Below are 26,740 nucleotides of genomic sequence, written 5' to 3' on the forward strand. Positions count from 1 at the left end.
GCAGAACGTTCTCCACGGCGTCTCCAGACTCTGTCACGTCTGTCACATGCTCAGTGTGAACATGCTTTCATCTGTGAAGAGCACAGGGCGCCAGTGGCGAATTTGCCAATCTTGGTGTTCTCTGGCAAATGCCAAACGTCCTGCACGGTGTTGGGCTGTAAGCACAACCCCCACCTGTGGACGTCGGGCCCTCATACCACCCTCATGGAGTCTGTTTCTGACCGTTTGAGCAGACACATGCACATTTGTGGCCTGCTGGAGATCATTTTGCAGGGCTCTGGCAGTGCTCCTCCTTGCACAAAGGCGGAGGTAGCGGTCCTGCTGCTGGGTTGTTGCCCTCCTACGGCCTCCTCCACGTCTCCTGATGTACTGGCCTGTCTCCTGGTAGCGCCTCCATGCTCTGGACACTACGCTGACAGACACAGCAAACCTTCTTGCCACAGCTCGCATTGATGTGCCATCCTGGATGAGCTGCACTACCTGAGACACTTGTGTGGGTTGTAGACTCCGTCTCATGCTACCACTAGAGTGAAAGCACCGCCAGCATTCAAAAGTGACCAAAACATCAGCCAGGAAGCATAGGAACTGAGAAGTGGTCTGTGGTCACCACCTGCAGAACTACTCCTTTATTGGGGGTGTCTTGCTAATTGCCTATAATTTCCACCTGTTGTCTATTCCATTTGCACAACAGCATGTGACATTTATTGTCAATCAGTGTTGCTTCCTAAGTGGACAGTTTGATTTCACAGAAGTGTGATTGGCTTGGAGTTACATTGTGTTGTTTAAGTGTTCCCTTTATATTTTTTTGAGCAGTGTATTTTAAAATCATAACCTTTGTTAAATCTCAATCACAAATAAAAGCTAGACAGTCAGAGTGAATTGAAAATTCCATAAACAATTCATTTAGCAGTATTGATTTTGTTTTTATGTTTGAGCAAAAGAACACGGCTTAAGCCATGGCAATGCATTGAATTGCAGGAAGTTCGGTTTAAAACTGCAACATTTTCTCTCAGCTCCATGAAGAAAGGTGTTTAATTGCAGGAATTTGGCTTAAAAATGCAAAGATTTCTATACACCGCCAAGATGGGGGAGCCTCTAAAATGTTCTTTTCAATTCAGCCTCGTTGACCAGAGGATGAAAACAGAGTGGAGCGAGGAGGGGATTTAAAAAATGTTAGCCTCTGCCTTCTCTCTCGCTCCAATTTCTCTCTGGTACTGCTCAGCTGCAAGCAGTACCAGACAGGTGTATAAAATGGAGCACACAGCCATTGCAATCTCCAAAGACCAAACATTGCCAGTAGAATAGCCTCACTGAAGAGCTCAGTGACTTTACACGTGGCACCGTCATAAAATTCAGAAAAAGAGGTCCCTTTTTCAGCACCCTGTCTTACAAAAATAATTGGTAAAAATCCAAATAACTTCACAAATCTTCATTGTAAAGGGTTTAAACACGGTTTCCCATGCTTGTTCAATTAACCATAAACAATTAATGAACATGCACCTGTGGAACGGTCCCTAAGACACTAACAGCTTACAGAAGGTAGGCAATTAAGGTCACAGTTATGAAAACGTAGTACACTAAAGATGCCTTTCTACTGACTCTGAAAAACACCAAAAGAAAGATGCCCAGGGTCCCTGCTCGTCTGCGTGAACGTGCCTTCGGCATGCTGCAAGGCGGCATGAGGACTGCAATAATTGCTATGTCCGTACTGTGAGACGCCTAAGATGGCGCTACAGGGAGACTGGATGGACAGCTGATAGTCCTCACAGTGGCAGACCACTGTAACAACACCTGCACAGGATCGGAACATACCTGCGGGACAGGTACAGGATGGAAACAACTACTGCCCGACCTACACCAGGACCGCACAATCCCTCCATCAGTGCTCAGACTGTCCGCAGTAGGCTGAGGGAGGCTGGACTGAGGGCTTGTAGGCAACTACGTCGCCTATGGGCACAAACCCATCGCCGCTGGACCGGACAGGACTGGCAAAAAGTGTTCTTTAACGACTCGCATTTTTGTCTCACCAGGGGGTATGATTGGATTTGCGTTTATCGTCGAAGGAATGAGTGTTACACCGAGGCCTGTACTCTGGAGCGGGATCGATTTGGTTGTGGAGGGTCTGTCATGGTCTAGGGTGGTGTGTCACAGCATCATCAGACTGAGCTTGTTGTCATTGCAGGTGATCTCAACGCTGTGTGTTACAGGGAAGACATCCTCTTCCTTCATGTGGTACCCTTCCTGCAGGCTCATCCTGACATGACCCTCCAGCATGACAATGCCACCACGCACAGAACGAGCAGTATGGCTGATTTCCTGCAAGGCAGGAATGTCGGTTTTCTGCCATGACCACGTCTGGGACCTGTTGGATTGGAGGGTGAGGGCTAGGGCCAATTCCCCCAGAAATGTCCGGGAACTTGCAGGTGCCTTCGTGGAAGAGTGGGGTTACCTCACAGCAAGATCTGGGAAATCTGGTGCAGTGCATGAGGAGGAGATGCACTGCAGTACTTAATGCAGCTGGTGGCCACACCAGATACTGTTAATTTTGATTTTGACCCCCCCCCCCCTCCTTTTGTTCAGGGACACATTCAATTTCTGTTAGTCACATGTCTGTGGAACTTGTTCAGTTTGTCTGTTGAATCATATTATGTTCATACAAATGTTTACACACGTTAAGTTTGCTGAAAATAAATGCAGTTGACAGTGAGATGTTACTTTTTTTGCTGAGTTTAGAATGCCACCTTTCCAACAAGTCAGTTCTTCAAATTTCTGCCCTGCTAGAGCTGTCCCGGTCAACGAAGTGCTTTTATTGTGAAGTGGAAACACCTATGACCAACAACGGCTCAGCCGGGAAGTGGTAGGACACACAAGCTCAAACAACCAACGACGAATGCTAATGTGCGTAGCACGTAAAAATTGTCTGTCCTTGGTTGCAACACTCACTACCGAGTTCCAAACTACCTCTGGATTAACGTCAGCACAAGAACTGTTTGTCGAGAGCTTCATGAAATGGGTTTCCATGGCCGAGCAGCCACACACAACCATAAGATCACCATGCACAATTCCAAGTGTCGGCTGGTGTGGTGTAAAGCTTACCGCCATTGGACTCTGGAACAGTGGAAACACTTTCTCTGTAGTGATGAATCATGCTTCACCATCTGGCAATCCTACGGACAAATCTGTGCCCGAATACCATACAGAAATGGTTTGTTGAGATTGTTGTGGAAGAACTTGACTGGCCTGCACAGAGCCCTTACCTCAACCCCATCGAACACCATTGGGATTAATTGGAACTTCGACTGCAAGCCAGTCCGAATCGCCAAACATCAGTGCCCAACCTCACTAATGCTCTTGTGGCTGAATGGAAGCAAATCCCTGCAGCAGTGCTCCAACATCTTGTGGAAAACCTTCCCAGAAGAGTTGAGGCTGTTATAGCAGCAGAGGGGGGGCAACTCTATATTAATGACCATGATTTTGGAATGAGATGTTTGATGAGCAGGTGCCCACATACTTTTGGTCATGTGGTGTACCATTTGGATAGGATGCCTAAATTGACTAACAATGGAGAGATTATAAGCAACTGGGATTTCCTTTACTTTATGTGCACAGGTGAAGTCACTATTTCAACATTCTTCTTGATCCAGTGACTTCTTTAGCTTCTCGACTCTTACCCTCTGGTGACTTGTTGGCGACATAGAAACGTTATTACTCATCCTTGCCAGAGTTGATACTGATAACTTCATCTGTCTTCTGTTAATTTGGGATTTCCTTCAAGAACCAGAGATTTTGGTCTTGAGCTCTCGTTTGTTTCTGCCTCTTGGAACGCTGGTCAGTGTTATCCAGTTACAGGTGTGCGCAGTATACCAACTGAGCCGTGTTACTTGCTTTTGGGGGAGGGTTTTGTTTTGTGTATCTGTGTTGTTCACATACATCGTCAGTCGTGAGTGCAGCATCAGCTTGTTTCCCAGAACACTCTGCAGACGAATTGTCTGGAGATTAATTCAGGCAGGCGTCATGGAATCTATCATGGAGACGGCAGCGTGACCTCACTACACAGTGGAAAGGAACACCTGTCCATCAAATGTGACAGGACGTAGTGTGAGCTAAATCCTGAAGGCAACCCTAGAGGATGACCTTGGCTCATCCACAGTGAAGTCCCCTGACTGACCAGGGTTAAATACAGCTCATCACTGACTGATGCTAATTCCCCTTATCTAGCCTACCTAGAAGCTTGTTCTCAGAAGCCTGTTCTTAGAAGCTTTCTTTCAGAATCATCATATCCGAGTGATATTGATCAAACTTTGTGGTGAAATACTCACGACCTAGCACTTTTGGCGTTTTGATACTTGTCTTCAAAAACCTAATTGATGGATATTACCCAGGGAAGCGGGAAGCGTGCTTAAATAAAAGCTCCCTTTGCTGCAGCAGTGCGTTTTAGTATGGATTATAATGTAATGAGGTCACTACTGATCCTCATCGTAGCATAGAGGAGCATGCTGACTTATTGGTCATTGGCTTGGCAGGTATTAGTATTAGCCGTGGGGAATTAAATGTCTAATGACTGACTGCTCATTCTAAAACCCATACTCTGGTGTGTACCACTACATCCTACACCCCATTTTAGTGTGTGTGTGGGGGTGGGGGGGCAGTGTAGACTTTTTAAAAACATTTTTAAGCCAATTTCCCTCAATCCTACCTTTTTTCTCCTTGGACCTAAGATACATTTGTGCCGTTTTAAAGCTAATGTCCTTCAATTATACATATTCTGCCATGGAGCTGAGAGAGAATGTTGCAGTTTTAAAGCTAGTTTCCTGCAAGTCTATGCATTTTGCTATGGCTAATGCTGTGTTCTTTTGCTCAAACATAATAAAATCAATATAGCTAAATAGATTTTTGGGGGAATTTTCAATTCTCTTTGGTAAAAAAATATATATATATATATAGTTCCATTATCGTTTTTACATACTTTATATCTGATTTGAGCCATTTACGTTTACACTGAAAGAGTCATTCCATTCCTGAAAATGTATTGCAAAAAATATAAGTATACATATTTTTAGACTGTTTGGACTTAGGTGACCCAAAAACAAATGCTTAGGCTGCCAGCCCAAGGATTACAATGGCAGAAAAATCCATGGAATAGAACATTATCAGAGAGACGGTGAGAGGGAAAGACACCGAGACGATACTGCAAACAGCAGAAAACAACTCAAGTAAAGCACAGAAAAAAAGAGGGAAGATAATTTGTCAGGTGGCTGCTGGTGGGGGCTATGGCACGGCCCTCTTTTGCCCTCCTGGTGTGGATATTTCCATGATAACAGGCGCTGTACGTAACAACCAGGAGAAGAGCTTGAGCACTGGTAAGGGATGAACATGGAACCTGTACGGCAAGTGGGAGGCATGGAGCTGCAAGCGGGAGCCATGGCACAGGCACACAAACACAGGGTGAGTGAGATTGGCCAGAGAGGGTGAGAGGATGGTTGAGAACCGCTCCATAGAAACACTCTATGACTGTTCTGCAGCCTGACCTTGCTAAGGAAGATTATTTCAATTTAGTGTCATTTTTGGAGCCTTTTTTTGTTCTTCTTAGTTTATTGTTGGGAGAGATTGGGAGCTTTCAACACCCTTAAGGTGATATAAGTCTTATTGTAGAAAAGTTACAATGCAGCCAGCCATTTAATGAGGACTTTCTCAATTATGGTGGTTAATGTAGAGAGCGACAATCTCTCCTAAGCATATGCTGTCAAATGTTCTTGTTTGTTTGCAGTTGATAGAGGTCAGATTTCTGAAAGAGGATTATGGGTGTGTACTGAATTTTTCTGTTGTGCTGTCCCAGTTCTTTACACAAATGCAGTGGATAATTGACTGAATGCAATAGAACGTAGTAAGGCTGAGTCCCTCTTGCCTGTAGTCTGGAATGGAAACCCTCATTCTTATTCATAGCATAAAGGGGAATAGAATAGGCCAACTGAAGAATCTAGAGAAACAGTTAAAAAATGTGTGTTAAGAGTCTTGCCATGGACTCAAGTTGAGTCTCAGTTAAAGGAAATATAGGGAATGGAGGGAGCATATCCTGTGTATGCCAAGTAGTAGAAGAGACACATACTTACCTCTGCATCCCACACAATAAAATGCTCTTACACATACTGTATACCTTTACAACAACACATGAACCAAGAAAACAATCTTAATCTCTTTGTACTACTCGTGCTTTGGCAGAGTGCCTCTGGACTTTGAGCCCTTGTTCTTTTTAACACTGAGTCTGTTCTGTCTCTGTTGTGGCTGAATTTAAGAAAGGATTGGGCTTGTGCACTTTGCGAGAATGAAAATAATTGCATTCCAAAGACCGTTTGTGGAGAAACCTCCCAATCCATCCCTCCCTGCCTCGACTTAGGGAGGAGGATAGAGTTACAGCTGCTGATGTGCAAGGTATTCATCTCAAATCTCAGGTTTGGTGGATTTAAAGCATGCAGAGATCACTGGCTCTTTCTAAAAAATTATAATATATTTTTTAAAGGCTGTTTGTTTGGGAACCAGTGTCCTGCAGGCATACAATGTGATACGAGCACAAAATGCGCTGACAGTGGTAGATGCAATCCAAACATAAACATGTCCATTGGTGAGTCTGTATCCTGTCACTACCCAACCAGGTCTGCACCTGCATGTGGAGGTATGCACATTCAACCAGGACTGTGTGACCCCGACTCAACCTCCAGGGATAGGTTGCTACCCCGGGAATCTCTGGGACTCTGCCAACTTGGCACTTGTCCTGCCTCGACTAGACAGCAAAAACAAAACCTAAGATATTAATACTCGCTATTATACTGTTTGTGTCAGACACACTGAGTAATCTGTGGGCTGCAATCATGAGGATGATCTGAATCTGTGTAGGCATATGTGTGTGTGCGTCTGGGACTCTGTGCATGCCTTGTGGTTCAGTCTCTGGAGTCTACAATGATCTGAGAAAAGGGACCAATGAAATAGGCTGCATTTTAAATTAGTTTCCACCATTGTCAACTCAGTGTTAACCTTGAATAGAGCTTTATTGATTGGATTCACATGATTGCGTTTTGTCATTTTGCTATTGGTGCTTTATCCTTTATACAGACTCAATTGTTTGGGCAATGTTCTGGTGCAAAATGTGAAGTTGGTTAATTTATGGTCCCACTGCCCTCAATCTGTGTAAAGACCCACTGGCATGCTAACACCATATCCGGTGTTCCCCTCTGGCCTCCAGCCCCAGTTTAATATGCTTATGTTCTCACTGGATTCTTCGAATACTGGGGCGATTATCCCACATTCACCTCTGGCTCTGTTTAGACCTCCCCAGTAACCACACGCAGGACATAGTGGGTTAGCAAAGCATGCATTGGCTATGCAAGGGGTTATTGTTGTGTAATACCGTCATAGACCTTATCTGCTTACTACAGACTGCTAATGAGAGAGACAAATATTCCACCTGTAGTTTTCAAAACGTTGGTAGTTACCAAAGAACGAAGAAGCTGTAGGACCTTCTTGCTAAGAGAAGAAACCCTGTTCATAATGTCATTGTATAGGATTGTATAATGCTTTTAAAGCACCTTGGTTTGAAAGAGGTGTTTTATCTCAAGCCTGTCTTAGCATTGTTGTGTTGCGTGACTTCATGACACTACCTGTATTTGTATGAAACCTCTCAAACACGTCAGAAGGTGAATCTGTAAGAATGTGGGCAGTGGACGTGAGCAGGAAGTAGTTTTGACACATTTCCCTTTAGGGAGCTAGTTCTGAGAGTTGTAAATGGGCCTGGACTTCAGATGTGGTTCTCTGTACTTTGGAGAGATGATTTGTTGTTTTTAAACTGGGCTCCATTGCAGCACAAAACATTGTGACATCGCAAATTAAGACAATAGCCATTTGTACAGTAGTCTACATTTCGTGGACAATATCATGTTCCTCTAACCATAATACTGTCCGACTGGTCAGACCATGGAAATTGCACTTGGAATAGCCTTGCTAGTTCAGTGGAACTCTTATTTCTATGCTGTCCACACTAGAGTCCGACTGATTAATCGGAATGGCCGATTAATTAGGGCCGATTTCAAGTTTTCATAACAAACAGAAATCGGTAATTTTGAGCGCCAATCTTTTTATATATATTTTTTAATTAATTAAACTTCTACATTTTTTTAAAAATAAAAATTGTTATACCTTTTTTATTTAACTAGGCAAGTCAGTTAAGAACACATTCTTATTTTCAATGACGGCCTAGGAACGGTGGGCCAAACTGCCTTGTTCAGGGTCAGAACGACAGATTTTCACCTTGTCAGCTCGGGGGATCCAATCTTGCAACTTTACAGTTAACTAGTCCAACGCAATAACGACCTGCCTCTCTCTTGTTGCACTCCACAAGGTGACTGCCTGTTACACGAATGCAGTAAGCCAAGGTAAGTTGCTAGCTAGAATTAAACTTATCTTATAAAAAACAATCAATCATAATCACTAGTTAACTACACATGTTTGATGATATTACTAGATATTATCTAGCGTGTCCTGCGTTGCATATAATCTGACTGAGCATACTTCGATACTTGTATCTGACTGAGCGGTGGTAGGCAGAAGCAGGCACGTAAACTTTCATTCAAATGGCACTTTTTTGCGTTTTGACAGCGCCTCTTCGTTGTGCGTCAAGCTTTGCGCTGTTTATGACTTCAAGCTTATCAACTCCCGAGATGATGCTCGTGTAACCGAAGTGAAATGGCTGGCTAGTTAGCGCGCGCTAATTGCCGTTGTGTTGCTGGTTCATGCCCAGGGAGGAGCGAGGAGAGGGACGGTAGCTTTACTGTTACACTGGCAATACTAAAGTGCCTATAAGAACATCCAATAGTCAAATCAAATGTATTTGTCGCATACACATGGTTAGCAGATGTTAATGCGAGTGTAGCGAAATGCTTGTGTTTCTAGTTCCGACAATGCAGTAATAACCAACGAGTAATCTAACCTAACTATTCCAAAACTACTATCTTATACACACAAGTGTAAAGGGATAAAGAATATGTACATAAAGATATATGAATGAGTGATGGTACAGAACGGCATAGGCAAGATGCAGTAGATGGTATTGTGTACAGTATATACATGAGTAATGAGTAATTGTTTTAAAGTGGCTAATGATATATTTTACACATTTCCATCAATTCCCATTATTAAAGTGGCTGGAGTTGAGTCAGTGTGTTGGCAGCAGCCACTCAATGTTAGTGGTGGCTGTTTAACAGTCTGATGGCCTTGAGATATAAGCTGTTTTTCAGTCTCTCGGTCCCTGCTTTGATGCACCTGTACTGACCTCGCCTTCTGGATGATAGCGGGGTGAACAGGCAGTGGCTCGGGTGGTTGTTGTCCTTGATGATCTTTATGGCCTTCCTGTAACATCGGGTGGTGTAGGTGTCCTGGAGGGTAGGTAGTTTGCCCCCGGTGATGCGTTGTTCAGACCTCACTACTCTCTGGAGAACCTTACGGTTGTGGGCGGAGCAGTTGCCGTACCAGGCGGTGATACAGCCCGGCAGGATGCTCTCGATTGTGCATCTGTAGAAGTTTGTGTGCTTTTGGTGACAATCCGAATTTCTTCAGGCTCCTGAGGGTGAAGAGGCGCTGCTGCGCCTTCTTCACGACGCTGTCTGTGTGGGTGGACCAATTCAGTTCGTCCGTGATGTGTACGCCGAGGAACTTTAAAACTTACTACCCTCTCCACTACTGTTCCGTCGATGTGGATAGGGGGGTGCTCCCTCTGCTCTTTCCTGAAGTCCACAATCATCTCCTTTGTTTTGTTGACATTGAGTGTGAGGTTATTTTCCTGACACCACACTCCGAGGGCCCTCACCTCCTCCCTGTAGGCCGTCTAGTCGTTGTTGGTAATCAAGCCTACCACTGTAGTGTCGTCCGCAAACTTGATGATTGAGTTGGAGGCGTGCATGGCCACGCAGTCGTGGGTGAACAGGGAGTACAGGAGAGGGCTCAGAACGCACCCTTGTGGGGCCCCAGTGTTGAGGATCAGCGGGGTGGAGATGTTGTTACCTACCCTCACCACCTGGCGGCGGCCCGTCAGGAAGTCCAGTACCCAGTTGCACAGGGTAGGGTTGAGACCCAGGGTCTCGAGCATGATGACGAGTTTGGAGGGTACTATGGTGTTAAATGCTGAGCTGTAGTCGAACAGCATTCTCACAGGTATTCCTCTTGTCCAGATGGGTTAGGGCAGTGTGGTTGAGATCGCATCGTCTGTGGACCTATTTGGGCGGTAAGCAAATTGGAGTGGGTCTAAGGTAGGGTGGAGGTGATATGGTCCTTGACTAGTCTCTCCAAGCACTTCATGATGACGGATGTGAGTGCTAGTCGTTTAGCTCCGTTACCTTAGCTTTCTTGGGAACAGGGACAATGGTGGCCCTCTTGAATCATGTGGGAACAGCAGACTCGGATAAGGATTGCTTGAATATGTCTGTAAACACACGAGCCAGCTGGTCTGCGCATGCTCTGAGGACGCAGCTGGGGATGCCGTCTGGGCCTGCAGCCTTGCGAGGGTTAACACGTTTAAATGTTTTCCTCACGTCGGCTGCAGTGAAGGAGAGCCCGCAGGTTTTGGTTGCGGGCCCTGTCAGCGGCACTGTATTGTCCTCAAAGCGGGCAAAAGTTATTTAGTCTGCCTGGGAGCAAGACATCCTGGTCCGTGACGGGGCTGGTTTTCCTTTTGTAATCCGTGATTGACTGACCCTGCCACATACCTCTTGTGTCTGAGCTGTTGAATTGTGACTCTACTTTGTCTCTATACTGACGCGTAGCTTGTTTGATTGCCTTGCGGAGGGAATAGCTACACTGTTTGTATTCGGTCATGTTTCCGGTCACCTTTCCCTGGTTAAAAGCAGTGGTTTGCGCTTTCAGTTTCTCGCGAATGCTGCCATCAATCCACGGTTTCTGGTTTGGGAGTCTTGTTTTCAGATTAGCCTGGTTAAAATCCCCAGCTACAATGAATGCAGCCTCAGGATATGTGGTTTCCAGTTTTCAAAGAGTCAAATAAGTAAAATAAAGTTTGTTCAGGGCCATCTGTGTCTGCTTGGGGGGGAATATATACGGCTGTGATTATAATCGAAGAGAATTCCCTTGGTAGATAATGCGGACGACATTTGATTGTGAGGAATTCTAAGTCCGATGAACAGAAGGACTTAGTCAAAGGTTAATGAAATACAAATGGTATAGAGGGAAATAGTCAGAAAATAACTACAACCTAAAACGTCTTACCTGGGAATATTGAAGACTCATGTTAAAAGGAACCACCAGCTTTCATATGTTCTCATGTTCTGAGCAAGGAACTGAAACGTTAGCTTTCTTACATAGCACATATTGCACTTTTACTTTATTCTCCAACACTTTGTTTTTGCATTATTTAGACCAAATTGAACATGTTTCATTACTTACTTGAGGCTAAATTGATTTTATTGATGTATTATATTAAGTTAAAAATAAGTGTTCATTCAGTATTGTTGTAATTGTCATTCGTAAAAAAAAATATGTTTAAAGCGGCCGATCAATCGGTATCGGCCTTTTTGGTCCTCCAATAATCGGTATTGGTATCGGCGTTGAAAAATCATAATCGGTCGACCTCCAGTCCACACCACAGCTCAGTATTTCAAGCCTCAGCAAAAGTGAGTCGTCACTTCACTAAAGATGGCTTTTGACCTCGAGTGACGACTGTTGGGGAATAATCAGAATTAGTTGGTAACATAGGTAAGATGTTTTATATTCATCATATGTTTAAGTTACTTCTCATCAGAATGTTTATTTTTGTATAATACTGTGGCGGGGTTTGCAGTTATCTCGTCTCTGTCAAGACTAAGTTATTTGGGTCGGAGAGAGGGGAGAGGTCAAGCGTGTATCTCTTGGCTCCACAATGTCTGTGTGCCAGTCAATGTGTCTCTGTGATCTTGTCAAGGAGGTGGATTTGATATATGCCTGTTGATATGGAGGATTTGTTTAGGTTCTGAGTTTGAGAAAATAACATAGTTTAGGAGACAAAGCTGAACGATAAATTATGGCCAAGGCTGTCTGGCTATGTGTGTCTTTGATATAAAGGATCTCAGTTGCAATGTGTAAGGGACTCTCGGAGAATTCATTGATAGACACTGAATTGATCTGAGAGTCACAGGGTTGTGATGGAGCTCATATAATTAAAGATGCACTTAGTTATCACAAACTCTGACTTGTGTGTGGTTTGCTCTCATGATTTGGTAAATACAGGAAATTTCCACTACACGACACTTCTCAATGAACTGACACATCTCAGTGAACTGACGTCTGTTGGCTAACACACCTAAAACGTATGTTTTGGATTCTGCATTAAAAATAAAGCTCAACATTTCAGGATAGTATTATCCTGATGTGTGTAAATGTATTTAGGCTATACTACACACTCTCTAGGCCACAATCACATACCTGATTCAACTCCAACACAACAACACAGTGGTATTTCTGAGAAGGCATTCAAAATTCAAGTGCTCTCTTAGAAGTGAACAGAGTCCTTATGATATCACAAAGCTTAATGTGACTATATCCCCTTGCATACATATCCATTCACAATTTATGAATTTAGACTACTTTTACATGAAAAGTAATATACCAAAACCAATTCTCTCATCAAGTTGCAATACAATGTTTTGTCTTATGCCTCAGTATGTTTGTTTCATCACAGCTCTGATCACACATACTGTAGCTTTGAATTAGTTACAAACCACTATTATAGGTATCGGGTGATTTCTTGCGACCAGATCTTTACATTTTTTGATCCAGGTTTCAAGTGAATTGAAGTTAGGGGATGTCTAAATTAGGGCTGTCCCCAACTAAAAACAATCTTCGTCGACCAAGAGTCATCTGTTCTTTCGACCAATTTTAAAACGTGTATTTTTCCATAAATAGACACACCCTATGTGTTTTAATCAAATCAGCTATATGCACTGAGCTTGTCTGATGCTTTAAGCACACTGTTTAATGGAATAATTAAGACACAAAAATGACTAGAGGAAGTCAGACCGCAATTGATATGATTGTGCCGGGCCTGGCTCAGACTTGCTGCGCTGTGTTAAAAAAGAAATGACAGTGAATGACTGACTAGCACCTGTTGTCTCCCTCTCCTCCCTGCTGCAGCGACCACCACAGAACATTAACAGTATCTATCGCTCTGTCCATGTTGCTGAAGCTGCAACATAATTACAGCCATTTCTGACAGGTTCTGTTACCGAAATCCCTCATTTGTTTTGGAAATACATTCCCTTTTCCCTCAACCCTTGTTCTCTTTATACGTGACACGTATGCATTGCATGCACATGATCAATAGGGCCTGACCTATAGCATATCATAATCACATCAATAAATTGGTTATATCAAACTTTGAACACCGTAAAAGCCAAATGGATGCAGAGGACATGACAAATAAACTTGAAATGGGGGAATGTTTACTGGTTGCACAGGAGGTAAAGAGGTAGTCAGATGTGTGGAAAAAATTAGACTAGAAAAATAAATTAAGGAGCAAGTGATGCGTGCATATTTTGTGTGTCAAACAGGTGCTGTTAGATTCCAATATCATTTTCTGACCATTTGGAACAATGTAAACAACACAAAATAAATTATAAACGTATCAGAGTTATTTTTTAAAGCCTTTATTACAGCAAAGACGAAAAAGTTACCTTCATTTGTGTATGCAATTTCCGAAATGGAATGGTTAATTTATTGTTTAGGCTAATTATTCAAGGCTTGCTTTATTTTATTATAAAACTGAAATGATTGATTGCACTTCAAATCATGATTTAAAAAAATGTTCACCTATATTTAACCAGGTAGGCCAGTTGAGAACAAGTTCTCATTTACAACTGCGACCTGGCCAAGATAAAGCAAAGCAGTGCGACACAAACAACCACACAGAGTTACACATGGAATAAACAAACGTACAGTCTATAGCACAATAGAAAAGTATATTTACAGTGTGTGCAAATGAGGTAAGATTAGGGAGGTAAGGCAATAAATAGGCCATCGTGGCAAAATAATTACAATTTCTCAAATAAACACTGGAGTGATAGATGTGCAGAAGATGAATGTGCAAGTAGAGATACTGGGGTGCAAAGGATCAAAAATAAATAACAATATGGGGATGAGGTAGTTGGGTGGGTTATTTACTTGAGGTCGACCGATTATGATTTTTCAACGCCAATACCGATTTATTGGAGGACCAAAAAAGGCCGATACCTAATTAATCGGCCGATTTCTTTTTTAAATGTAAAAAAATATATATATGTATTTATTTTATATATTTATGTAATAATGACAATTAGAACAATACTGAATGAACACTTATTTTAACTTAATATAATACATCAATAAAATCAATTTAGCCTCAAATAAAAAATGACATGTTCAATATGGTTTAAATAATGCATAAACAAAGTGTTGGAGAAGAAAGTAAAAGTGCAACGTGTGCCATGTAAGAAAGCTAACGTTTCAGTTCCTTGCTCAGAACACATGAAAGCTGGTGGTTCCTTTTAACATGAGTCTTCAATATTCCCAGGTAAGAAGTTTTAGGTTGTAGTTATTATAGGAATATTTATCTCTATACCATTTGTATTTCATATACCTTTGACTATTGGATGTTCAAATAGGTACTTTAGTACTTTAGTATTGCCAGCCTAATCTCGGGAGTTGATAGGCTTGAAATCATCAGTGCAATGCTTGAAGCACAGCGAAGAGCTGCTGGCAAATGCACAAAAGTGCTGTTTGAATGAATGCTTACGAGCCTGCTGCTGCCTACCATCGCTCAGTCAGACTGCCCTATCAAATATCAAACCATAGACTTAATTATAACATAATAACACAAAGAAATACGAGCCTTAGGTCATTAATATGGTCAAATCCGGAAACTATTTTTTCGAAAACAAAACATTTATTCTTTCAGTGAAATATGGAACCGTTCCGTATTTTATCTAACGGGTGGCATCTATAAGTCTAAATATTCCTGTCACATTGCACAACCTTCAATGTTATGTCATAATTACGTAAAATTCTGGCAAATTAGTTCGCAACGAGCTAGGCGGCCCAAACTGTTGCATATACCCTGACTCTGCGTGCAATGAACGCAAGAAGTGACACAATTTCCCTAGTTTAATATTGCCTGCTAACCTGCCTGCTAATATGCAGGTTTAAAAAAGTATATACTTCTGTCTATTGATTTTAAGAAAGGCATTGATGTTTATGGTTAGGTACATTCGTGCAACGATTGGGCTTTTTTTCTCAAATGCGCTTTTGTTAAAACATCCCTCGTTTGGCGAAGTTGGCTGTCTTTGTTAGGAAGAAATAGTCTTCACAGTTTGCAACGAGCCAGGCGGCCCAAACTGATGCATATACCCTGAGTCTGTTGCACAGAACGCAAGAGAAGTGACATAATGTTAGCAGCCAATATTGACTAAAAATGCAGGTTTAAAAATATATAATTGTGTATTGATTTTAAGAAAGGCATTAATGTTCATGGTTAGGTACACATTGGTGCAACGACGGTGCTTTTTTCGCAAATGCGCTTGTTAAATCACCCGTTTGGCGAAGTAGGCTATAATTCAATGATAAATTAACAGGCACCGTATTGATTATATGCAACACAGGACAAGCTAGATAAATAGTAATATCATCAAACATATGTAGTTAACTAGTGATTATGTTTGATTGTTTTTTATAAGATACGTTTAATGCTAGCTTGCACCTTACCGTGGCTCCTTGCTGCACTTGCAAAACAGGTAGTCTGCCTGTCACGCAGTCTCCTTGTGGAGTGCAATGTAATCGGCCATGATCGGTGTTCAAAAATGGCGATTAATTGTTATTATTATGAAAACTTTACAGATAGGCTATGTACAGCTGCAATGATCTGTAAGCTGCTCTGACAGCTGATGCTTAAAGTTAGTGAGTGAGATATGAGTCTCCAGCTTCAGCTAATGACTCATATGCTGTGTGATGACATGAAAGAATTACAGTAGCCTATATAAGTATTGAAATACAGGCCTAAGTAAGTTGTGGTATTAAGACTAAACAGGATGTGCTCTTAGGCCTACAGCTCAGTAGTGGTTATACAAGGCTGCTATACTAAGCCTACAAATGATAATGACATCAATTATTATTTATAATGATGATCATAATAATAATAACAATGATATCAAGAAAATGTATTATAAATATAATTTTTCTGAGAATTTGGAACAGTGTAAATAATACCAGAGCGGCTGTTTTAACGGAAAAAAGTGTAAAGCCTTTAATACAGCAAAGCAAAGATTTAAAAACAGACGAATTTGTGAAATTGTTTATCCAACATGTTGTAGTTGCGTGAGGCTTGGTGCTCACGGAATCAGAAGGCAATTAAACAAACACTCAAACAGGCAATATAAACAGAATCTGTCTTATCTCTGTAGATATACACTACCTGTCAAAGGTTTTAGAACACCTACTCGTTCAAGGGTTATCTTAATTTGGACTTTTCTACATTGTAGAGTAATAGGGAAGACATCAAAACTATGGAATCATGTAGTAACCAAAAAAGTGTTAAACAAATTTTTATATTTTAGATTCTTCAAATAACCACCCTTTGCCTTTATGACAGCTTTGCACTCTCTTGGCATTCTCTCAACCAGCCTCACTTGGAATGCTTTTCCAATAGTCTTGAAGGAATTCTCACATGTTTTTTTAAATTGAACCTTTATTTAACCAGGTAGGCAAGTTGAGAACACGTTCTCATTTACAATTGCGACCTGGCCAAGATCAAGCAAAGCAGTTCAACACATACAACAGAGTAAAACAAACATACAGTCAATAATACAGTAGAAAAATACGTCTATATACGATGTGAGCAAATGAGGTGAGATAAGGGAGGTAAAGGCAAAAAAAACACTGCATCCAATTTATTGAGTAGGATATTGGAGACTATTTTGTAAATTACATCGAAGTCGAGGATCGGTAGGATGGTCAGTTTTACGAGGGTATGTTTGGCAGCATGAGTGAAGGATGCTTTGTTGCGAAATAGGAAGCCAATTCTAGATTTAACTTTGGATTGGAGATGTTTTAATTTGAGTCTGGAAGGAGAGTTTACAGTCTAACCAGACACCTAGGTATTTGTAGTTGTCCACATATTCTAAGTCAGAACCGTCCAGAGTAGTGATGCTGGACGGGCAGGTGCAGGCTGCGATCGGTTGAAGAGCATGCATTTAGTTTTACTTGTATTTAAGAGCAGTTGGAGGCCACGGAAGGAGAGTTGTATGGCATTGAAGCTCGCCTGGAGGGTTGTTAACACAGTGTCCAAAGAAGGGCCAGAAGTATACAGAATGGTGTTGTCTGCGTAGAGGTGGATCAGAGACTCACCAGCAGCAAGAGCGACCTCATTTATGTATACAGAGAAGAGAGTCGGCCCAAGATTTGAACCCTGTGGCACCCCCATAGACTGCCAGAGACCCGGACAACAGGCCCTCCGATTTGACACACTGAACTCTATCAGAGAAGTAGTTGGTGAACCAGGCGAGGCAATCATTTGAGAAACCAAGGCTATCGACTCTGCCGATGAGGATGTGGTGATTGACAAAGTCAAAAGCCTTGGCCAGGTCAATGAATATGGCTGCACAGTATTGTTTCATATCGATGGCGGTTAAGATATCGTTTAAGACCTTGAGCGTGGCTGAGGTGCACCCATGACCAGCTCTGAAACGGAGAAGGTGCGGTGGGATTCGAAATGGTCGGTAATCTGTTTGTTGACTTGGCTTTCGAAGACCTTAGAAAGACAGGGTAGGATAGATGGCAGTTTGGGTTTGTAGCAGTTTGGGTCATGAGTGTCCCCTGCTTTGAAGAGGGGGATGACCGCAGCTGCTTTCCAGTCTTTGGTAATCTCAGACGACACGAAAGAGAGGTTGAACAGGCTAGTAATAGGTGTGGCAACAATTTCGGCAGATTATTTTAGAAAGAAAGGGTCCAGATTGTCTAGCCCGGCTGATTTGTAGGGGTCCTCTTTCAGAACATCAGCTGACTGGATTTGGGAGAAGGAGAAATGTGGAAGGCTTGGGCGAGTTGCTGTGGGGGGTGCAGTGCTGTTGACCGGGGTAGGGGTAGCCAGGTGGAAAGCATGGCCAGCCGTAGAAAAATGCTTATTGAAATTCTTATTTTTATTTGGATTTATCGCTGGTGACAGAGTTTCCTGTCCTCAGTGCAGTGGGCAGCTGGGAGGAGGTGTTCTTATTCTCCATGGACTTTACAGTGTCCCAGAACTTTTGAGTTTGTATTGCAGGAAGCAAATGTCTGCTTGAAAAAGCTAGCCTTGGCTTTTCTAGCTGCCTGTGTATATTGGTTTTTAACTTCCCTGAAAAGTTGCATATCACGGGGGCTGTTCGATGCTAAAGCAGAACGCCATAGGATGTTTTTGTGTTGGTTAAGGGCAGTCAGGTCTGGAGAGAACCAAGGGCTTTATCTGTTCCTGGTTCTAAATTTCTTGAATGGGACATGCTTATTTAAGATGGTGAGGAAGGCATTTAAAATAAATAACCAGGCATCCTCTACTGACGGGATGAGGTCAAATTCCTTCCAGGATCCTTCCAAGTGTTTCTGTTGTAACTTTAATGTGTTTGAGTTAATGTTTAAGTTTATTCTTTGAACTGTATCTAAAGATATTTCTTTAGATTTATTTGCATATGTAATTGTATTGGGTTGTGTTGAATGATTCTTTTTGACTGCAAGTCCCAGAATGCCTTGCGAGAGGAATGAGTGATAACGCGCCAATTATGTGCAGGTGCGGGTGATTGTAGCTGACTTTCCGACAGCATCTTACCTGCATTGCTCTGTACCAAAACAATTGTTGTTAAATGTAACGTAAACAAGTATTCTTACTAAAAGAAGCTTTCGTATCAAACCCGACGTCCCGAGTCATTAATTTGAAGTTAGTTAATCTAAAAGTTTCAGGGAGCGTTTGACAGTGATGAGTGAAGGTCGCTTGATCACTGAGATCACTGAGATCTTGGTTGAAAACAGCAGAGGTGTATTTAAAGGGCAAGTTGGTTAGGATGATATCTATGAGGGTGCCTGTGTTTACTGCTTTGGGGTGGTACCTGGTAGGTTCATTGATCATTTGTGTAAGATTGAGGGCATCGAGCTTAGATTGTAGGATGGCTGGGGTGTTAAGCATGTTCCAGTTTAAGTCACCTAGCAGCACGAGCTCTGAAGATAGATGGGGGCAATCAGTTCACATATGGTGTCCAGAGCACAGCTGGGGGCAGAGGGGTGGTCTATGGCAGGGCGTCAACGGTGAGAGACTTGTTTTTAGAGTTGTATTTTTAAAAGTAGAAGTTCAAATTGTTTGGGTACAGACCTGGATAGTAGGACAGAACTCTGCGGGTCATCTCTGCAGTAGATTTCAACACCGCCCCCTTTGGCCGTTCTACTTGTCTGAAAATGTTGTAGTTTGGGATGGAGATTTCAGAGTGTTTGGTGGTCTTCCTAAGCCAGAATTCAGACACAGCTAGGACATCCAGGTTGGCAGTGGGCTACAGCAGTGAATAAAACAAACTTAGGGAGGAGGCTTCTAATGTTAACATGCATGAAACCAAGGCTATTACGGTTACAGAAGTCATCAAAAGAGAGCGCCTGGGGAATAGGAGTGGAGCTAGGCACTGCAGGGCCTGGATTCACCTCTACGCACCTTGTGCATTTCTGTCGGTAGATTAGTGGGGTTCCGTGTGGTAGAGGGGACCAATCCAATTGGCAAAATAGATATAGTTGTAGTGACCCTGATAGCAGCCTATAAGACAGCTAACGATTATCGGGCCGCAGATGGGCGTTCAGGTAATGTCGCGACAGAGGGGCCAGTTGGATAACTCGCCTGGGCAGATCACGTCGGTTGTCCAGTCGGAGCCCCACCGGGCCTTCACGTGTCGGCAGTAAAACGTGTCCGGATAGTTGATTTAGTAGTGGTTTCTTTGTAGCAATTCACCATAAAGGCCTGATTTCACGCAGTCTGCTCTGAACAGTTGATGTTGAGATGTCTTGTTACTTGAACTCTGAAACAATTATTTGGGCTGCAATTTCTGAGGCTAGTAACGCTAATGAACTTATCCAATGCAGCAGAGGTGACTCTGGGTCTTCCTTTCCTGTGGCGGTCGTCATGAGAGCCAGTTTCATCATAGTGCTTGATGGTTTTTGCGACTGCACTTGAAGAAACTTTCAAAGTTCTTGAAGTGTTCCGGATTGACCGACCTTCATGTCTTAAAGTAATGACTGTCTGTCGTTTCTCTTTGCTTATTTGAGCTGTTCTTGACATAATTTGAACTTAGCCCTATTTGGGAAAAGACCATCTTCTGTATACCACCCCTACCTTGTCACAACACAACTTTCTGGCTCAAATGCATTAGGGAAAGAAATTCTACAAATTAACTTTAAGAATGCACACCTGTTAATTGAAATGCATTCCAGGTGACTACCTCATGAAGCTGGTTGAGAGAATGCAAAGGGTGGCTATTTGAAGAATCTAAAATATATTTTGATTTCGTTTGACATTTTTGGTAATTACATGATTACATATGTGTTATTTCATAGTTTTGATGTCTTCAATAACATTCTACAATGTATAAAATTGTGAAAAATATAGAAAAACCCTTGAATGAGTAGGTATTCTAAAACTTTTGACAGGTAGTGTACATGGATTATTTATAAAGCCAGGCACATTTAACAGTTCAGCTATTGATTCTAGACCTAATTAAGTTGGTGTTACCTCACTTTTCTTAGGCAATAAGGCAAGGGCTGTTTCTCCTTATTCTGCTACCTCCGCCGCGTTGTTCTCAACACCAATATGCTGTTTACCTTTGTTATTATGCACATAGCAACATGGTCTAGGAAAAGGCGCCAATTCAACAGCACGCTGATGTGTTTCAGAACCATGGACAGCGACGACTATCCAACGCGGGAGAAAACACATATGTTAAAAAATAATATTTTTATTAGTGTTGCACTATAGTTCTTACGTCATATAACAAATTAATTGCTGTAGTGCGTGCCATCCCCACTTCCTCCACAATGGATTAGTCTACTTAGACAGGCATGAATCAGACTGGTGTCTTGTACACCATGAATTATAATTATTAGATTTTTTTTGCTACTGCTCGACTAATGGTATCTCGGTCAACCAATAATCGACCAGTAGATTAAATTGGGTCGGCCCTATTCTAAATTGTACCCTCTTTTGCACCTTCAGCAAATCCAGTTTGTGGAAGACAAGCAGGAGTTCAGCAGGTTCCCTACCAAGGCTGGCCGACGCTCGCTGTCTCGATCCATCTCTCAGTCATCCACGGACAGCTACAGCTCCGGTACTACACAAACAAACACACATATACATACATAGCTATGTATGGATTGCTTTAACATTTCTTGCTGACTTTCCCTTCTCTGTCTCCTTTCCCAGCTGCGTCCTACACAGACAGCTCTGACGATGAGACTTCACCACGGGACAAAACACAGCTCAACTCCAAGGGCACCAGTGACTTCTGTGTGAAGAACATCAAACAGGCCGAATTTGGTCGTCGCGAGATTGAGATTGCAGAACAAGGTACAGACAGTAACATGACTCAGTAACCTGTCACCTTCACCTCTCACTTACAGAACAACACAAGACGATAAGAAGTGATAAACCTAAAAACGTTAGGTTTAGGGGGCTTCAGGTGTGAGGTACTGGTTGTTGGTTATTTAAAGCATGTTCTTGAATTTTGCTGTTTTATGGCATGAATCAATTAGACTAATCAATGGTTGACAGTCTTTGATCACAGGTAATATTAGGACATGTTAATAAAACCACTACTGGCATCAATCAGGATGAAAAGAGCAACAAAAACATTTCTGTGAACAACCGACAGTAAAGTATATCTAAATATTGCTCTTGCCAGGACTTTGGGCCTGTTGCTCAGAAATGTACTAGAGTTCCACCCTCCAAGGCCAGGATTGGCCATGTCAGATTAACCAATACACTGATTGAAGGGGAGAAACTGGGATAAGAAAAGAACAGCTTCTCTCAGTTCTGTGAATGACTGACATCCTCTAGCAGCTTGAGTCTAGCTAGTTATCTATATTAAGCTTGTTATCTTTAGTCAGATTGACCTCGACCAATCTGTCTGCAGATATGGCTTTTGCTCTTAAGGGCTTAATAGATGACTGCTGTGTCGTGTTATTAGGCTTTTCTTTGGTTTTGCTGATCAGTCATTTGAAGTGTAACTCACACAAGTCACATCAGAGAGAAAAAAACATTATGCAGAAAAATCTAAGATTCACTGGTTCTAACTATGGTTGTGGCGGTCATGAAATGTTGTCAGCTGGTGATTGTCAAGCAAATAACTGCCGGTCTCACGGTAATTGACCTTTTAATTACAATTAACACATTTAGCATCTCTTGGCTTCCACGCATAGCCTGCAAGTCACTGATGCAGACCTTTGATCTAAAGAAACATGATATGAGGAAAATGTAGTCAATTTCAGAAGAACAGAATAGCAAACTTTGAATTGTCCTTATGTTAGGCCCAGATCTGGCTATGCCATAGCTGTGGGCTACACTAGTTCATTTAGCAAACAACATTTGCTTAGTATTCCGTGGCATTATTTTATAGTATAAAGAATCCAATTGAACATGGCTGAATAAAATAGAAAGGATATTTTCTCCAAGCGATTTCCGAGGGAGTGCGCACATGCGGCTAGTCTGTGTTGAGCGGTTAACAAAGAAACAGGTCATCCTACATGCTTAATTTAGTTAATTATGCAAATGTTGTTGTGATACAAACGTTGGGCTATATGTTTTGATTTTTAATACATTCTAATGCTGCATGATGCGACTCTAATGATGACTTGAAAAAAGGCATGGAAGGCATGGGCTCTGCTTTGTTGATTTTGAAGGATGCACACACTTGAATCAGTCTCTCATTCACAATTTGAGAAGCGCTTGATAATATGCTCCTCAGGCCTCGAAATTCCAGCAGGATCCTCCTTGTGTGGCAGTAATGCCCCCTAAAAAAAAATCCATGCGTTTTGTGGCCGATGTGCCCTTGGGCTGAATATAATAATTATCATTCCCTTCTCCCGGCAGCCACCTCTCACTCACATGGCTCTCTCAGATATCTCAGTTCTTATAAGCCAATGCCCGTGATTTGATCGGGTCCTTCTCACAGCCATCTCAGCACTGAAGTAGGCTTGAAGTGAAGACAGACACATCGGGGACGCAACTGTGCGTGTCCCTCTTATTGAATTCCGCGGTGCCTATTGAAGATGTTAGAAGAACTGTCCATATTTACTTTGACAGCCAACAAGATGAGTAGGCCTAACGAACAGCAAAAGCACTAGCCTATGTCAATCTACTATCCTCCATAGTACAAAAGTTGACCTATTCTATTGGTCAACTTGTCCTTCTGTGTGAGAAATAAATATTCCAAATATACTCTGATGCGATAGATCCCAAATTAGTACAACCATTCGGATCTTTTTTTTTTTTTTAGCAATGAGGCTGATGCAACAATTCAGAACATTTAGCTTAAAATGTTCATAAACTATTAGGTTATTTCTTCAGATTATAAGCGTAGCAATGCGCACAATTAGCGGGAAAACACTGTTCTCAAAAGTAACCGCAAATTTGATTATGCATGTAATGCTTTATTATAAAGGTGTATTTCTGTGGTGAAAATGATCTTCCTGAAACTCACGCGCCGCCTTTGTATGCCAATTAGGCTCAACACCGGTTGTGAAGCAGATTGTGCTTAATTTTTGGAAGTTATTTGCCCATTTTATTTGTGATACAAACCTTATCCACAAATATAGGCCTATGGCCTCGGCTCTTTGAGAAGTGTGATGTTAATACGTTTTATTTTTATTTTGTATTAGGTTTTTTGCCTTACTGCGCACGCTGGACATCATTCATAAGTTAATACATTTCAGGTGTGGCTGAAATAACCAAATCCCTTCATTTGAAGGGGTGTCCACATATTTTTGTGTATAGGTGGGAAATGATATAGAATGGACCATTATCATGCACCTGTCTCGGAACAGGGGCAGGGGAAAAACAATAAATGTTATTCATGCACTTAAATATCAAATGGAGGATGCTTTTCCCATGGTTAATTTTCATGCCAGCCAGGTAGGCTGTACTCCTGTGGTAAAGTAAAGCAATGTGCTTAATATTAGGAAAGTTAAAAATAAATATAGTAGGCCTAGCCTATAGAAAGCTAATTGGATCCGCCTATTTTTAATAGAGGCCATCAAAACTCTGTCTTCTCACGCAATTGCATAGCCTATAGAAATGTTCTGCACCATAAGCTTATGGGCTTTCATGAAGTGTTGGATTTTCGATTACGTTTGTGTTGTCAGAGTGATTAGAGGGACAATAGAGTGCTGAGTACCATGCAGTTAGCAAGCTTGGTAGGCTACTAATGACCAGCAGCATCAGAGCTCGGAGAATCCTAGTTACAGTGACTAAACGGTCATGTAGAATTTGACTGAGGTCATGACTCCTGACCACCTGTGTGGTGGTAATACGGTCACCGTAACAGCCCTTGGCCTAACCACTTGTTGACACCTTTGATGAAGCTGACCTTCAGTTTTTGCCATGTAGCAAATTCTTTGTCTAAAGTTCTCATTTTATCATTGCGTTTGATTTCAGACATTACTCTCCAAATAATTTAGATTTGATGCGTTGTCCTTGGCCTAAATGTTTTTTTTATGTGCAGCATGGCAGCTGAATCTACACCCTTAACACTGTCAGCACAACTCCAGAGCTTCATATGGAGTGATCATCATTGTCCAATATGCATTGGCAGGTTGCAAAGTCATAGCTTATTTGAGGTTATTTGAATTTTACGGCGCTCAGAAGGTTTTGGTGTAGGAAATTCTTTGAGTCCCTTAATTTTGAGAGAGATTTGTGTGGAAGATGGGAGAGTTGGAAGGGCTTTATATTCAGACCACTTTTCTGTTTATCTACTCTCTGAATGTAGCTAACATATTTGGAATCTCTTTTTCTCCATCTCCTTCACTCTCTTTATCACCCCACTTCTCTCTTTCTCCACAGATATGTCAGCATTAATCTCCCTCAGGAAGAGAGCCCAGGGAGAGAAGCCACTTGCTGGGGCAAAAATTGTTGGCTGCACTCACATCACTGCCCAGACTGCAGTAAGAAAACTCTGTCTTCTGACCTATCCTAATATCTCTGCCAAGGCTACAGGAGGACATTTTCCTCCGTATAAAGTAGGATTTGAAGGTCACAGCGTACACAGAGGCTTTTGCAGTAACCAAGTTGGCCCTGTTGTTTACACTAACTTACACTGTCTCCAATATCCAAGCTTTGCTGCAATGAGACACCTCTCCCTCTGACATACCCAAATATCAGTGCGAAGACTCTTCCCCACAGTATCGCTACTACAGAATAAGGTTGTGCGGTATACAGATTTTCATATCTTCATACCGTTCTTCTCTCATCCCGGGATTTACGGTATTACTAGCTTAGTACACAAGGGCGGAAAAATTCTAAATTAACTAACGAGCGCAATCGAGAGAGAAATTAATTGCAAAGGCAGGCAATCCAGCTCCTAAAATTATACATGTATAGGTAGGAGCTACCGAATGTCATCTTTGGTGTGTTTTGACATTTTATAAGAGAATTTGAAAGAGAGACATTGTGCAAATGAACAGTACTGGCACTAGAGCAGAATGTGTACACACTGTCTGTGTGGAGTCTGGAGTCGCTAAGGCAATGGGCCTACCTGCTCTGCTCTGAGAAGATTGGCAAGGAGCAGTTGTGGTAGAAGCAGACGGGCGGAGAATGGAGAGGAGAAAAAACGCATGGAAATCAGAATGGTTTGTTGGAAGGGCTTTGACTTCTCAAACACGGCAGAAAGCCAACACAATGATGCCCCATCACTTTATTAATTCAGCCACTTACTTAGATAGCTAGCAATTTAAACTTAGGGGTCGTGTTAATGCAGAATTCGTAGTTTTTTTCTTTTTTTTTACCCCCATTTTCTCCCCAATTTTGTGGTATCCCCAATTATTAGTAGTTACTGTCTTGTCTCATCGCTACAACTCCCGTACGGGCTTGGGAGAGACGAAGGTCGAGAGACATGCGTCCTCCGAAACACAACCCAACCAAGCCGCACTGCTTCTTAACACAGCGCGCATCCAACCCGGAAGCCAGCCGCACCAATGTGTCGGAGGAAACAGCGTACACCTAGCGACCTGGTCAGTGTGTACTGCGCCCGACCCGCCACAGGAGTCGCTAGTTCGCGATGAGACAAGGATATCCCTACCGGCCAAACCCTCCCTAACCCCGACGACGCTAGGACAATTGTGCGTCGCCCCATGGACCTCCCGGTCGCGGCCGGCTGCGACAGAGCCTGGGCTCGAACCCAGAGTCTCTGGTGGCACAGCTAGCACTGCGATGCAGTGCCTTAGACCACTGCGCCACCCGGGAGGCCAAATTCTTAGTTTTCTACGCAGAAAAAAACAAAACAAAATGCAAAATAAATATATTGCTGCGTTTTGTAAGCACAAATCTAAAATGCTTCTTATTGTAATTTCTGCTTGGCATCAGACAAATCTTGGATGAGAATTCACAAACTGGCGTTCTATCAGCAGACAGCGCTGTGACTGACTTTTCTCAGGTACTTTTCTCAGCGTAGACACACTCCTTTTCTCTGGTAAAATGCAA

The 26,740-nt window shown here is 42.3% G+C and overlaps 1 protein-coding gene across 2 annotated transcripts in view; it reads left to right on the forward strand.

Annotated features, from left to right (window-relative positions):
• The window catches only part of LOC109891110 (S-adenosylhomocysteine hydrolase-like protein 1), a 55,791-nt gene that overhangs the window by 9,825 nt on the left and 19,226 nt on the right, over positions 1–26,740 (forward strand). Inside the window, exons 1-4 of one of the 2 annotated variants that reach the window (XM_020483426.2) lie at positions 5,273–5,445; positions 21,266–21,377; positions 21,473–21,616; positions 25,106–25,206. In XM_020483426.2, coding sequence (XP_020339015.1) covers positions 5,368–5,445; positions 21,266–21,377; positions 21,473–21,616; positions 25,106–25,206 — 435 coding nt within the window. In that variant the 5' untranslated portion in view covers positions 5,273–5,367. Of the gene's footprint in view, positions 1–5,272; positions 5,446–21,265; positions 21,378–21,472; positions 21,617–25,105; positions 25,207–26,740 lie in introns of those variants that run through there. The other variant, XM_020483425.2, reaches the window with a different exon arrangement.

The sequence above is a fragment of the Oncorhynchus kisutch genome, linkage group LG5 (genome assembly GCF_002021735.2).
Source record: "Oncorhynchus kisutch isolate 150728-3 linkage group LG5, Okis_V2, whole genome shotgun sequence".
Classification (NCBI taxonomy): Eukaryota; Metazoa; Chordata; class Actinopteri; order Salmoniformes; family Salmonidae; genus Oncorhynchus; species Oncorhynchus kisutch.